General features: G+C 39.4%; 1 protein-coding gene across 20 annotated transcripts in view; it reads right to left on the bottom strand.

Moving 5' to 3' along the window:
• LOC107268132 (regulating synaptic membrane exocytosis protein 2) overlaps positions 1-15,204 on the bottom strand; it is a 100,235-nt gene that overhangs the window by 5,897 nt on the left and 79,134 nt on the right. For 12 of the 20 annotated variants that reach the window (XM_025085410.1, XM_025085401.1, XM_025085402.1 and 9 more), the window contains 3 exons: positions 12,152-15,045; positions 11,236-11,415; positions 6,295-6,493 (listed from right to left, as the gene is read on the bottom strand). In XM_025085410.1, coding sequence (XP_024941178.1) covers positions 6,295-6,493; positions 11,236-11,415; positions 12,152-15,045 — 3,273 coding nt within the window. The other 8 variants (XM_025085418.1, XM_025085419.1, XM_025085414.1 and 5 more) reach the window with 7 other exon arrangements.

Genomic DNA, 15,204 nt, shown 5'->3' with positions numbered 1-15,204 from the left:
AAGAAGAAGTCACGCTGAAATGTGTACTGTTTGTGGATTGAGTAGATCATAATATATACACCAAGAAAGAATGTAACAAAGGAAGAAAGTATAAGAAAGAAAAAAATAGGAAGGAGAGGGAGAGAGAGAGAGAGAGAGAGAGAGAGAGAGAGAGAGAGAGAGAGAGAGAGAGAGAGAGACCTGAATATGTGTACATGCATAATGCATTACTCAGCAGCTATAATTCACCGTTCGAGACGTACATATTCCATTTTGCAATTTTCTCTGATTTCTGCACTTCTGTACCTATATAGTTAACGCCCGTCCAATGATATACATTGACAATCTTAAATATACGTAATCAGTATGGAGGGAATTAATATTTTCCATCGAAAACCATAATTCGCTGTAATCTTTATCGCTTTCACGTTACACGATTATTAAGTAGAAAGGGCTTCTCATATTGCATATTGTTTTTCCGGCCGGAATAAAACATTTTCTGAATTTATCTTCACATTGTACAAAATATTTGTCTTGTTGAGCAGTACATATTATATCGAAAAAAATTCTTGCTGATGATTTTATATGCTTTACAAAATAAATGTAGGTAAGATGGTGGCCCCAGTCGTGTACACTTGATAAGAAATCATAGTTTCGTCTCTCTTGTGCACATTGTACGTCCATAAGAGTGTCCATGATTGGTACAGTGTCCACCACTGGGCTCACTATCTTAGGCTGGGTGCACACGAGCGGCAAATGGATGCGAGGACGCGGCGGCGTCCATTGGACGCTGTATCCACAGAGTGTTTTGGGAGAATGGTGTAATGCAGACGTGACGTGACGCCTTGCCGCTGTTGCAACGCGGCGTTCACCGGAATGGACGCCAGTATTGCTTCGCCATGCGTTGGCCGCGCAGTAACGTCGGTGACGCAGTACTCAACAACAAATGGGGCCATGCACACGTGTTTTTGCGTACATTGTATTTATGTGCATTGTAACCACGGTTAAGACTAAAGATGGATGAAATAGACACAGAATTGTTTATTAATGAAACAAAAAAGTATTCGGAAATTTAGGATACTTCTACTGAAGAATAGAAGAATACTGAAGAATAAAAATGAAAAGCAAGCAGCATGGAGTTATGTGTGGGAAGCAATGTATGCCCGTGGTTACAATGTATGTACATAAATACAATGTACGCAAAAACACGTGTGTATGGCCCCATTCGTTGTTCAGCATTGAGTTACCGACACTGCCGCGCGGCGTGGTACACGTAATACCGGCGTCCATTCCGGTGAATGTCACGTTGCCGGAATACAAGACGTCACATGTGCATTATACTATTCTCCCAAAACACTCTGTGGACGCAGCGTCCAATTGCCGCTCGTGTGCACCCAGCCTTAAGTCAATTCAGTCGTTCTGTATGGATGGAGCTCAGTATCAATGAATATATGCCTTATCGTAAATACACAATGACCGTGAATAATGATAATCAAATTCACACGTTTGTCTTTAAAATAATTTATAAAATATATGTTAAATGAATATTTCCTTTGAATCTGTCCCCGCAATATTTTCTATATACATATAATGACACATAACACCACATGCATGCATACGAAGAAACATTTAAAATGTAAATTCTCGAATTCTAAAGCATATTTGATAAATCTTCACGCACTAAATAATCGAAAAGATCAATAAAATATGGAATGTTGTAACAGATGTACGGGGAACATTATAAAAAATAGAAAAAATATTTAATACGAAATTAATAAGAATTATTTTGAGATCGTAGAGTTATAGTGTGAGTGCAGTCGTCTGGGGTTTGATATATTGGGTTGGCTTGAAAGTAATGAGACACTCCAGAATACTCTTCACATGTCCTTTTTTAAATTAATTGTTTTTGACCATATTCTATTGTATATACCCACAGAGCGGAAGTATCTAGAATGTTCTACAACATACTAGAATATGGTCAAAACAATTAACTTAAGAAAGGACATGTGTAGAGTTTTCTAGAATGTCCCATTACTTTCATGCCAACCCAATATTTTACACTTGCTGCATTAATTTTTAAAGTTGTATACTGTAGAATAGTATATATGTATTATACTGTACAAAATTGGCTTTACCACGATTAATCTTGTATTATAGAATACTTGGAATGATAAGAATTTGATTAGAATTTGATAGAATTTTGATTAGGTAATTGAGATTTCACTTTAGCGCTGATTTTGGTTTAAATAATTCTGAATGCTTAACCGGCTTAGATGAGAAGAAGGGAAGTTTTTTCTTATAATATGTAATCTATTAAAGTCTTGAAAGAATTTTGTAAATATTGTAATGTCTCGTACAGTAGTACAGAATTTATTGCCCCAAATAAACAAAAAAATTGGCGAATTCATATAAAACATAAATATAATAGTTGTAGTGATAAATTTGTAGTGTCGTGTGGTGACTGGTCAAACTACCGTTTCATATAATTATTTCTTTAGGCTTACTAGAAGATCTTCGAGTATTGACAAGTGCACTTAAAAGAATTTTTTATGATATACTGCTAAAATAAACTATGTATTTTTTGCACAAAAAGAAGTTAACTTAAACTTTAGATGCATGAGAAATATTTAACAAGGAACATGGAAAAAACTGAATATCATGACAGCAGTGTCCAGTCCTATAAACAATACAAGTATCGGAATCGTATATCAAGAGCATATGTATATATGTACATATACAATTCTTAAAGCTTTCAAGTAACTATAAGTCGTCATAGGTTGTTTCCGTTGTCTACGTTGGTTTTAAAATTACGATACCTAATAAACCCAAACGAAGCTGGATAAAATTTCTTGTTACATAAATAAGGTAGTGTAATTAATATTTTGGTATATTTTTTTATGACAAAATATATTATTATTACTTGTCTTGCTTCTAATGTCATAATTTTCTTTTTGTGTACGTACATAGCAAAGCTCAACAGTAATTGTATTTCAAAGGAAAAAAATATATCAAATTTGATGTAATTACTTAGTTACGTTAATAAATCTTACCCAAAAAAATTAAACCTCCGTATGAACACTTGTATTTCTCTCGTTCCGCTTGCACACTGGGTATTTGAAGGTCAGTCTAGATTTTCAAAGTGTTCTGGGCTCTTAGACCCTGACGTGACTCGACCAGTAGGATTTCACCATTACTCATTCTTTTTAGGGGAGGGTGTCGATCTCTGACCTCAATTCATTCTGGACAAACTTGAGATAAAAATTTCGACTGAGACTTAAAATACCCAGTGCGTATAGGAAGGTCTATCCGTGTATTTAGATGAGTACGTGAATTCATTGATGTTAAGTTCCATTCGTAATGTACATTTGAAATGAGTTTCTCACTAGCCCGATTCAGTAGTATACACAGGTTAATATTTCTTGATTAACAATAAAACCAAAGGAACGTCTGCTCCGTGTTAAGAATTCTGATAAACCATTAATAATCATTGCTAAAAAAGCACGACTTTGTATACGTGCAGATTACTATAACGTGATACACTTAACATTGCGTCACTGTCAACGTAAATATTTTGTATCTTTCCAATGTGATTTCATTACTCGACATAATTTTATGACATGTGTTCATGCACGGTTATTATGCCTATGGAATGAAATACATACATGACGTAGATTCGACGAAAAAAATACATTTGGTGAAAGCTCAAGTGAATCCAAAATAACAGTATGTGAATGCATATACACGTATATCTTCGGATGAGTTCGAGTTAGGCGACAAATACTTTACACTGTACAAGTATGTCATATATGAGATAAAGCTTTGGAATTCCAAAGAGTAAGCTATCCTGTGATGCACGTACAGAAATAGAAAAAATCACAATGCATCAGCGGAATACTGTTTCATATTTGAGATCGAGGTGGTGTTGGTCTTCCCAGACAGTGCGGTTTGAGCAAAACGTGTGAGCATTCTTGCACAATTAACCATTCACATTTACGATTAACAATTAACAATTAACAATTAAAAATTGGCGAGTAAAGATTGACGTACGATATTTAACAATTATTAGCAATCAACTATTAACACTTAACAATTAATGCTGATAGACGATGACGTTATAACAATAGCGAAGAACGGTGGTGCATATTATTTATATTTTTTCGTGAATAAACAGTGGCTTGATTGATTGCGTGAGCCAAGCAAAAAGCAAAGGCAACAACATCGATAAAGTTGATTTTAACATATTACGATGGCAGGCAAAGGATCTTTCTTGAGAAAAGGAAGAACTATAAGAAAAGGAGAACGATAGGGTGTGTGTGTGTGTGTGTGTGTGTGTGTGTGTGTGGGTGCGCGCGCGCGCGTGCGTTCGTGTGTGTGTCTGAGCGAATGAACGAGTCAGTGTGTAAGTGTGTGTACATGTGCGTGCACGTGGGTGTCGGTGCGTGCGCGTGTGCATGTATATACATTTCAATGATAGAATAACCTCTATAAGTGCATCGGCAACAATCCTCCGGGTTTCTTTGAACGTTGCACGTATATTTATCTAAAGGAGCAAGTACGCCTTCGTTGCACCGCAACGACTTCACCGTTTTTAACATAACAGGTACAAAGCAGAACAATGCAACTGTGTAGATGATTTATGAGTTGGGTTACGAGGTACACAGAGAAGTTCGAAGTGGAGACTATTGGACGTAAGATTCTGTCGATGCACTTTATCACCCATAGCTATACCATTTGGGTGTAATATATTGTATAAAGAATTCGTTGTAGATGCAGACATCGATAGTTATTAATAGCTGTAGTAAATGACAAGGTATAATATTTCATAGTTCGAAGATATACCCTATCATTTGGATGAGGATCTTACAAGCTTTAAAGTTGTGTTAGCCTGTACTAATAAGTTTTTGATTTAAGTGTGATGAGAAAGGTATATGAGAATTCTGAAGAAAAGAGCGAATGAATATAGACCGATGAATATAGACCGTAGATCCTTCCAAGATAAAAGGGTACATCGAGACGGCGAATAATGCAGAATGTACTGAATAAGGTGACTATCAGCCTCTTCCATTAATTTGTTTTTGCGATGATTGCGCACAGAAGAGAATACTTGTGGCAGTGCCGTATAGATCGCATGCGCCTGGCAAAGCTATATAATTCCTCCAATGAATACTATATTTTGTTTTATTATAGTTTACTTTCAAGGCACGCTTCAAGCTTTTGTGAAATCAAATTCGCAGCTTTGGCCAGCGTGATGCGCTCCACACGTGGTATAAGAATATATAATTGGACACACACAAAATATCATTACACTCGGATACACCAAAAAGCACGCGTATCTTTATATACATATATGTATATTTGTACATATAAATACATACACGAGCGACACACGTACATAGATACGAAGTGTATGAACAACTGGTGCATCGTAGAATGAGTGAGAGACTGAAGGGGTGAGAGACACGAGGGAGGGAGGGCGAGAGGGAGGGGAGAGAGAGAGAGAGAGAGAGAGAGAGAGAGAGAGAGAGAGAGAAACTGACTTTCATGTACATGTGTCCACACGTGCGTATTAATATCATTTATATGCATATTCGTATATGTATGTATATAGAGGATGGACCACATCATGTCTATTAAGATTATTTTAAATCATCCCTAACTAAATATCGTATACAAAACTTATTAAACTTTTAAATAATATCTTGCGGCGTCGATTGCTTCCTTAACAATCGTTTCGAAATCACTAAACTTAGGGCGAACGAAAAATATTCATTGTCTATCATATCGAATTTGTTATGTTTTCATCGAGACACTATAATCAGAGATGATATTGTGAGTGTATCGAGTAAAAGTGAACATCGCCGACTGAGAGAAAGCAAACAAATAAATTTCAGTTGATCCACCTGATACATATTCACAGACGCAATATACATATATTTAGGTATGTACCTATTTATGTATTGCACCTATACTCTATGCATACCAATGTGTACATAGATATTCGAGGTTATCCAGGCCAAACGCATCGACTGCAGTTAGCGCGTCCCCATTTATGATTCTGACGGTAGAGCCAGCTTCACCTGAGACGTTTAGCCCAAATAATTCCGTATATGTTTATACAAAATGTAGTATACATACATATATGTATATGATCACATACATATATTTTCATATTACACAGCACACCGCATACATATAATATAAAAATGTATGTATATGCATATATATTAGTAAGTAGAAAGATAAATAAGAGTGTTGGTTTAGAGGTAGGTAGATTGCGGCCCCTTGAATCTGTCGCCATGTACTGGCATTACTTACGAGCTTCCTTCCGAACTAGAGATCGAGTTGAGACTTCCGGCGGTGTCGCTGGCCACCGATCCTGCCTGCCTTGCCAAACCCAGTCGCTGATAGGTCGGCACGACCTCCTGGGAACGCTGTATGCTGCTTGGAGTGCTGTTTCGCTTCCGATTAAAACCGGAACCTCGGGGGTCCACAGCGGTCCCAACACTGCCACACTCTGCGTTGTAAACCAAACAGAAATTCTGCTAACTATGTGACTGACACTACGCAGTGACAATGGTACCCGCTGCTCTCGGTAGGAAGATATCTTCTCTCGTCATTCTTTACTTTCTTTTACGTTTCTTTCTTTACTTATTTGTTTCAGTATAATACATACACGCACTCTCTCGCTATCAACCTTTCACTCTTCCACTCTCACTTTTTCTCTCTCTCTCTCTCTCTCTCTCTCTCTCTCTCTCTCTCTCTCTCCCTCTCTCTCCCTCTCTGCCTGCTTCATTGTTTTTTACTCCTTATTCTTCTGATTCGCCTTATTTAACGTTTCTAAACTTCACGTAACATTTTCCCCTTGACTTGGGCCTCGTTCCCACTTTATGCGATTAACTCTCGTTCTCCCATTTCCTTGTGTGGCCTCTTTTTCCCTGATACATCACGTATCTTTTTTCCGATGTCTGTTTTTCTCATTATAAACATCAATAGTTTTTTTTTCTCATTTTTTCTCGTTTTCACTCTGCATTATTCATCCATTGAAAGAATGCACTCATAAACTCAAGAGATTCAATAGATGCGTGACTGCTGACAATAGACGATAATGTTGAAAACTAGGGAAAATAGAATATTCATGGCCACTGGCGTACAAGTATTTTGAAAATGAGACACATTATTGAATAATCTTTAAAATCCGTTGTTGAAGATCAGAATGAAAATATCTACGATTATCCGATGCGTATATTTAATGATGAACGAGGGAGCTTTCTTTTTTTAAAAAAAGGAAAAGCCTAATCAAAGGCCTAACCTGTAAAAGAAAGGAGTGAACGAGAGCAACTCGCAGAAGGAATTATATCAAACAATCAGCTCTCGTGGAACAATAGCATTTATGAAAGGCAATGTTCAACATCTATCTGATAAATACTACTACAAGTTCACGATACAAGTAAAGGGTATAAACTATATATGTAAGAATTAACACCATGAGCAGAGTATGTATATTCTATTGTAAGTATCTTTTGAACTACCTAAAAAATGTGTATGTGCCACTGTGCTACCTAGTAATTGACGTAGGTGAGTCAGAATTTGAGAAGACGGCAACGGGGAAAAAGAAAATTTGTGTTTGTAAGTCTACCGCTGAGAAAACTGAGAGAAATTAAAGTACTGTATGGTACGGGAACGGTGCTAAGATTATAATGTTATAAGCTATAATATATACGTTTAGGGGCATATCTTGCCGCCATCCTTTTTTCACATCTGTACATAGAAGTGGACAAGCTTTCGCAGACTCAAAGCTAAGCTTAAATACAATAAAATGTTGGATCCCGCTAAATTATGATTAATCCATAAGAAGCTGAGCTTTTGAATAATTGATATAATATAATATAACCAATTGTTAGTTTTAAGTAAACTGACTATCAGCTAAGTCTTGCGAGTGCTCAGCCCAATTCAATCCCACATTCCAAGGTACAAAATACGTAATAACACAGTACTTGGATACATCAACGAAAGCTGTAGCACACTCTCACCTGCAGCGTATATTAGCACTTTTACTATTAACGTGGTCAACTTATAAGCCTGATTAAGCGATCTTGCTCCTTTCCACACGTCTCTCCCTCTCTTTGTTATCCCTGTTTCTCTCTCTCTCTCTCCCTCTCTCCCCCTCTCTCTCTCTCTCTCTCTCTCCCTCTCTCTGTCTCTGTCTTTGTCTCTGTCTCTCTCTTAATTTTTTCCTTTTCGTTTAGAAATAGATTCCATTTATTTCTAGGTGCACTTGCCCTAAGTTGACCACGCGGTCTAGCTAAAGCTGTACAACAAGGCATTGTATCAATGAACACAACGCTTAGATTTCACTAGACTATAGATCGTGTGTGGGTGCCCACACACATTTGTGCATATTTAGAATAATAGGATAGGAAGTCAGGAGCCATATGAGTTCCCTGAAACGAAGTACTTGTAGTGGATCAACTTGGTGCCACTGCAATTTCAATGATGAACTATCCTATTGTTAACAATATGATAGTTCTCATTTTCTTATTTTTAACGCCCTTTTTGTCTTCTCTTTATTACAGCGTATTTCTTACTTTGCTAATATTGTTAAACAGCAGGAACGCAAATTGTTTCTGAAGAGATTTTAATGGTTCGAGAATGCACCGTAATTTAGTGTCCATCTAAAATCGCGTAAGAGCGTCTGCATCATTAGTAAGATTAATAAGAAATTATTTTTATAGTTAAATTGAATTTCAAGTGTCTAAATTTTTTTAAATATAAAAATATGCAGGTATGGCTGTGCGAAAGCTTCACTAATCTGAAATATTAAAAAAAAATACATGTTATATGTGATGCTGCGCCTAAGGAAACTCGTATGAAGATTCCTCTAGGAAAGGTAACTGTGTAGAGATTAGGTTCTACCGTGAGTAATGAGGTGCTCCAGCGTAACCCTTCTGAAAATAACTTGAAATCGTGAAAATCATTTTGATACTCCTTTCGTTGACACGAAATAGCTTTTTAAACACTATTATATCATTATAATGTCAACATAATTAATGAACGGCTTAATTATTTTGATCCTTCCTAAACACAAAAGAAACACGATACAAAACTCGGGCGGAGTTCTGCCATTTTTGTAAATTGGGCACGGTCATTTATTGAAGTTCAGCACTTTGTCTTACTTGCACGGTTTCAAGATATTTTACAGAACTCTGCCATTTATCACGCGTAGTGTGAGATTTGTGGAGTAGTATATTGTAGTGTATCGCGTTGTTGTTTATACTGATGTTATCGTTGTTTTAGTTGATCATAATGATGATGTACTCTCGCTCTTCTTGTTGAAAGTTTCCTTGTACAGTACTCGCATTTCGTCGAAGGCTCAATCCATTCGTGAACCCCGAATTATTAATATCAAGTGAACAAATGTGAAGACGAGATCGGAACGGAAATCGGCAACTGAATAAAGTTGCGGTCGTTAAAAAAAAAGTCATGATTATCAGGGCATTAATATTAATGGAAGCCAGAAAACGCGAGTTTTCATTCACGTGTAGCATCGGCGAAGTATGTTTACGTGTCCCTGCTTCTGAGAGGATCCCACATTTTCATAATCGCCATGTAAATAAAAAAAAAAAAGATCAATAGAACTTTGCGATTAGTGCAGTGTTCACAGTGCACATTTTCTCAGATTCCATAATTTAATGAAATAAGAAATATACAGAGGTTTAGAGGTCGAAGGCAGGTAGGAGGAGAGAAACATAAATTATATTAAGAATGAACAAGGGACACAAAAAGCAGGAATGTAAAGGTTTCTCAGTGAAAGTTGAGTAAAACGGGGTTAAATGGGATAAAATGGAATAAAATGGCGACTAGATAGAGGGAAAATGTGGTCATAGCGGACCTGTCCCCGTCAGCGCTGCCTTCGCCGTCACTGCTCGCGGAACTCGGCTGTCTTCCGCTCCTGCCGCTAGCTGTATCCTCCGGTAACACCTCTTCGCTTCTGTGAACTGTAAAGGACGACTTCCCCTTCTTGCCGAATCCTAGCCGCCGTTTGCGCCCTTCCTCGCCCACACATGTATTGCCAACATGTTTTTACATGTGGTTGACCCAGGTGCGATCAAATCAGTTTTGTTTGAGTTTTCAGGCAATCGTTGACGGATCATGGATTACCGTTTTTTTTTTTTTAAGATGCGTCGTTAGTTTTCCGTTAGGTTGCGGGACACCGATGATCCAGCGTCCATAAGAGCGTTGTAGAAGTAATGTGTGAGTGTGTGATGTCGAGGGAGACGGACAGAGAAGAAGGACGATAGAGAAAAGAAGAAGACGATTAGAATATACATATGGTACCCGCGGCGTCGTGTTCGCCCTTCTGGCCTTCAGGAAGCCTTTTAGAATGAGGCTTTAACGAGGATGAAGCTGTTAGGGAAGAAAGGATGGAGAGAAGTTCAAGAGGATCGTAAAAGATGAAAAGAAAAAAAGTGGAGTAGATGGAAGAAATGCAGGAGGAGAATAGTGAATTTAGATTATGTCACCTTCTCCTCCTTGTCCTCATCCTCGTCTTTACGAAAAATAATTTAACCCCAAAATATCAAGATTTTGTTTTCAACCATACTGAAGAGCTGCGACCACACATATGGCTTCGATATAGAAATATAGTGTGTCGGTTTTTGTATATTACATAAATAAAAATGTGTATCTTTAGATTTATTTAGAATTTTTAAAACTCCAATCGAGTGGAGATACCTTTGTATTCGGTAATATTTAAACTTTCCAGAAGATATAGCTAATTTATTGTAGTTAATCTAAACTCTCTATACTCTATGTATAAGAAAACATCAATTGTTTCGCGTCGCATAGAACGCCACCTTCATAATCTAGGGTTAAACTTAATGAATTGTTAATTCCTTTTTATCTCGCTAGAAGAACACGCCGCCGCGTCTGACTATAAACTACGGAAGAAATTTGCAGAGAAGTATCTCTAATCTAGAGCAATTGGCTGTCCTCCTTCGTATATTCGCTGATATATCATCCCAGTAAACGATCTAAACGGTTAAAACGTTTAAAATGGCAAAGAGAGTAATAAATACTGAGACACGAGGGAGGCATGAATTCTGCAAAATGGCTGTCGGAAGAAACTCCCTCGGGCCTCGTTTGAGACGCGCGTAAATCGGACTACTCTTCAGTTAAATCGGTTAAAAGTTCAATACTACGCACGACATCGTAAACAATTAGTAATCACGAGATAGAGTTATCAATAGTATAACTTACCTGTCGCGGACAGTTGACTGGTACTGTTGCTTTTCTTCCCGAGACCCGTCTGGTATTGGACCGCACTTCCGCCTCCACTGCTGCTGCCGCTTCCGCTTTTGCTCCCTGGCGAACTCTTGCGGACCCTTCGCGAACTGTCCTCTACATGCAAACTCACTGCGGTGTCACTCAGGCTGCCGTCTGATGAGAGAAAATCGAGTAAAACAGACAAGCGATGGCAGTGGGTGGATCGACTCGCAATAGGTTTCTCCATTCAAATAGCCAATTCGGACCAATAGACTGTATTGCAATATTAGAATTAAATTCGCTAATCACTTGACTAATCGGTTTTGGTTACTCGTATAAAAAAATTGTATCTAATATATTTCTATCTTAAATCTTTCTATCCCAATCATTTTTGCTATACCTCTCTGTCTTTGCTACATCTTCCTGTTCCATTTACTCTTCTCTATTTACAAAGAGACAAGAGTTCACATAATAAAATATTATAAGAGCGTAATTAAGTGATCGCAGTGGAACAGAATCATACTAATTGTAAGTAACGGCTTACTGTAGGATCTAACTCGCGTATGAACCACATTCAGCAGTTCCAATTTAATTATTACAAATTAATTAGAAAAGGTATAGAGACGGTCTGAACGGATTTATATTTATACCAGTTATGAACGTTATGAGATGAAAGTATATCATTAGTTTTCACATAGTCATATACGTAATCTACTCGTTGCTAGGGTTAGGTTACTATAGAAATTTAAAGCTATTTTATGAGAAGCACAGCTAGTGAAAGAAAATCTGACTATTCTCTTCAATGTGCTATATAAACGTAATTGTACCTATACTATTTAATCTTCTCGGAAAAGTGACGAAGTGTTAAAGAAACAAGGAGCAGAAAATAAAGTAAAAGTTATGTACTTACCGACTTTCTCGTCCGGAGGTACGTCAGCATTACTAAGACTCCTGGTAAACTGTCCCCTTTTGCCGTTGTGACCATTTCCCGGAAGTTGATGTCTGGAGGACTTTTCGTACGATCCGGACTGAGCGTACTCGCTATTTTCAGGCATCGAAGATGAGCGACGACAATGATCACGAGTCGAGTCAGGGTCATCATCATTTTTGACGCCGTTGTCATCGTAATCATGAGGATCGTTATTATTTAGTTTCCGTTGGAGTCGTCGTGAAGAGGAGAAGGATGAGGGTGCGTTGGTATCGTTGACAGTTCCAGTAGCGACAGTCCCGGAGGCAAATGACGACGAAGAGGACGAGACCATCGTGGTGCGGGATGTTTCGAGGTCGGATTCACCGGTAGATTTGGAGCGTCGTCGATTTCGTGCGTAGTTTTCATCGGCGGGCCGATGAGCGTTTTTAGCAGTGTCGGAGGTAGCGGTTAAGGAATCAAAGATATTTGAATTAGCGTTACCGGGGCGGGGTGCTCGGTTAGGGGGCCTACGTGGATCGCACGGGCCAAATCCGCAGGTTTCGCTGCACTGACTCTCGCTTTCCATCGAATATTCATAGTACTCGAGGGTGTCGCTGATCGCGACATTTCTTTTAGCGCTTTGCTGTGGCTGCTGCGGCATCGCATCGCGTACCTTTTTCCCTTTAACATTTCTCGGATCTGATTTCGATATTTCTACGTCTCCTTCTCTATACTGTGCTTGTCTATCGTCAGCGTATCTTGACGTATGACCATTCGAACAATTGCTACTACGTGGCTGATCTCTGAATCGTGGTAAATCTAATCTACAATTGTCTGAGAACACTACCTTATCTTCGTTTACATTAATGTTCGCGTCCTTCAGCTGGTTCAGGTCTAAATGAGAGGCGCGAAAGGATCTTAAGTACTTGCGAGAAGAAAAGTCGGTAGAAACGTTGAGTTCCTCGTCGGAATGTGAACGGTCAAATGGTACTCGGGAACCTGAGTCGAGAGAGAGGCCACGATTGCCTTTGCTCTCTCGGTCATATCCGGGTCCGATGACCGTCTCCGTCGAACCGAACTCTTCGTCGGAATCGTATATGGGTACAGATGAGGAAGTGAACTCAGACCGAGGAAAAGAGTCCCTGTATAATTTAATAGTATCACTTGTCTCGGGACAGCTACTGTTACGTTGACGTCGTCGTAGCCTGTAGCGGTGTTCGTCGTCGGAATTGAGGACTGGCGAGGATTCAGTCCGCCTAAAAATTCTTCCTCTTCTCATTGCATTGTCCTGAAAATTGCGGGATGACTGCAAGTAATCGCACACAGTCTCAACATTTTTTCTGGTACAATTACTCGAAGATAGTTTTCCAGTTTTCGGATGCAAAGTACATTTCTGAAAGTCCCTATCACTAGGTATATCCAAATCACTTGGATTACTCCAATATTCCAATTCTTGCGGATGAGAGGAATTATTGAATCGAGCATCAATATATTTGCTTTGCTGTGATTCCTGGCAGCTTTCAAAGTCGCAAGTGGGCCATAGTTTCCAATCATTCGAATGATCTCCGTGCAGTTCGAGATCTTCTTCCGGATGCGAATAGCTTCTAATTCTTGATCGAGACTCGCCGAATCTTTTATTACCATGGCGAGTTTGAGTTTCCTGATCAGCTCGATTAGAACGTTGTGTGGTCGATAAGGCCTCCTCGATACTGCAGTAAATATGGTTCGCGGAGTTGTCGATAAGGTTCATACAGGGAGACTCTAACGTGTCAGGATAATTATTCTCAAGACTTCTGGTACGCTTCTCCAGGGACGTGGCTCGGTTAGTTTTTAAAGTGTCATCTAGGAAATATGAGTCGGAGTATTTTCTCTTGACAGGATCATCCCTGGCGAGGATATCGGAATCTCTGTAACCTTTGACCTCAACGACGGACTCAATGCTTTGCTTGTCAAAGTTTGGGACATAGATTTCAGTTTCACCACCGCTCAGTTCAGAATCGTATCCATAGAATGTGCTAGCTGAGAGTGGGTGAACTGATTCGAAAACGTTGTTATCACCACTCGAGTCATAATACGACTTGCTCTGATCTTGGAGCGCTTGGATCTTATCGCCGTAACCAGAATCACTGAGCGAAAGATTTTTTTTGAGTTTGCGTCTGGCAGTCCTTAAACTATCGTCGCTAAATATGTTGCTTGAGATAGACTCGTACTCGAAGCTCTTCGCTTTTCGAGGTCGAAATTCGAAGAGAGATTGATCAGGGACAACCTCATACTCGAAGCTTCTGGTTTTGGGAAGAGAGCGAGTACGAGACTGAACAGCGAAGTGATTCCTGATGTTGAACTTATCAAGGAAGTTGAAAGGTGGCAGCTTCGGTTTCGTGATGCGTGCTGCTATCTCACATGATCTGCGAGAGGCTGCGCGAGGAAAAGAACCGGTTCCAAGAACGTAACGCGAAGAGCCAGCACGCTGATGAAACTTATCAACGAGGCGGTCGTTAAAATCGACCTGAAGACAATCCTCAATATAAATTTCCGGAATGCGAGTCGCGTCTCGCCCCGTGAGTATCTCTGGCTTAAGGAGGTATCCCTCGGAGACGTTGTACTCACTAGTTTCAGGACTGTAATAGCGGAGCATCTTTTCATCGACGGTTTGTGATCTTGTGAAGGGGGTACGCATCTTTCGGTAAAGCGAGCGGACAACTGCGGACTTGCTCCGTACGAGGGGATGTGGAGGAGGGTGGTGCTGCTTAGGGTTGCGTCGGGTCTTCGGGGGATTGTTTGGGCAGTGACATTCGCTGCAGGGTACCCTAAGTCTGTGCCTGCGCCTATTGCGCCTAGGGGCGGGGGGCATCGGGGATACGACACCGGGTATTAACACGTTTTTAATTGTCGGTCTGGAAACAATTTTTATATAGTGTAGTGGCATTCCTTTCGAACACTTTCGTAGGCCCATTCTTCCTCTTCCTATGACGCGGCTAGCTGAACGAGCTCGACGGTTTAAAGATTCTTAAAATTTTCGAAGATATCTTATTACGTGTTGTAGGGCCATCGAC

The sequence above is a fragment of the Cephus cinctus genome, unplaced genomic scaffold (assembly GCF_000341935.2).
Source record: "Cephus cinctus unplaced genomic scaffold, Ccin1 Ccin1_scaffold0475, whole genome shotgun sequence".
NCBI lineage: Eukaryota > Metazoa > Arthropoda > Insecta > Hymenoptera > Cephidae > Cephus > Cephus cinctus.
Note: the sequence above shows the minus strand (reverse complement) of the source record. Positions and strands in the feature narration are given on the sequence as shown.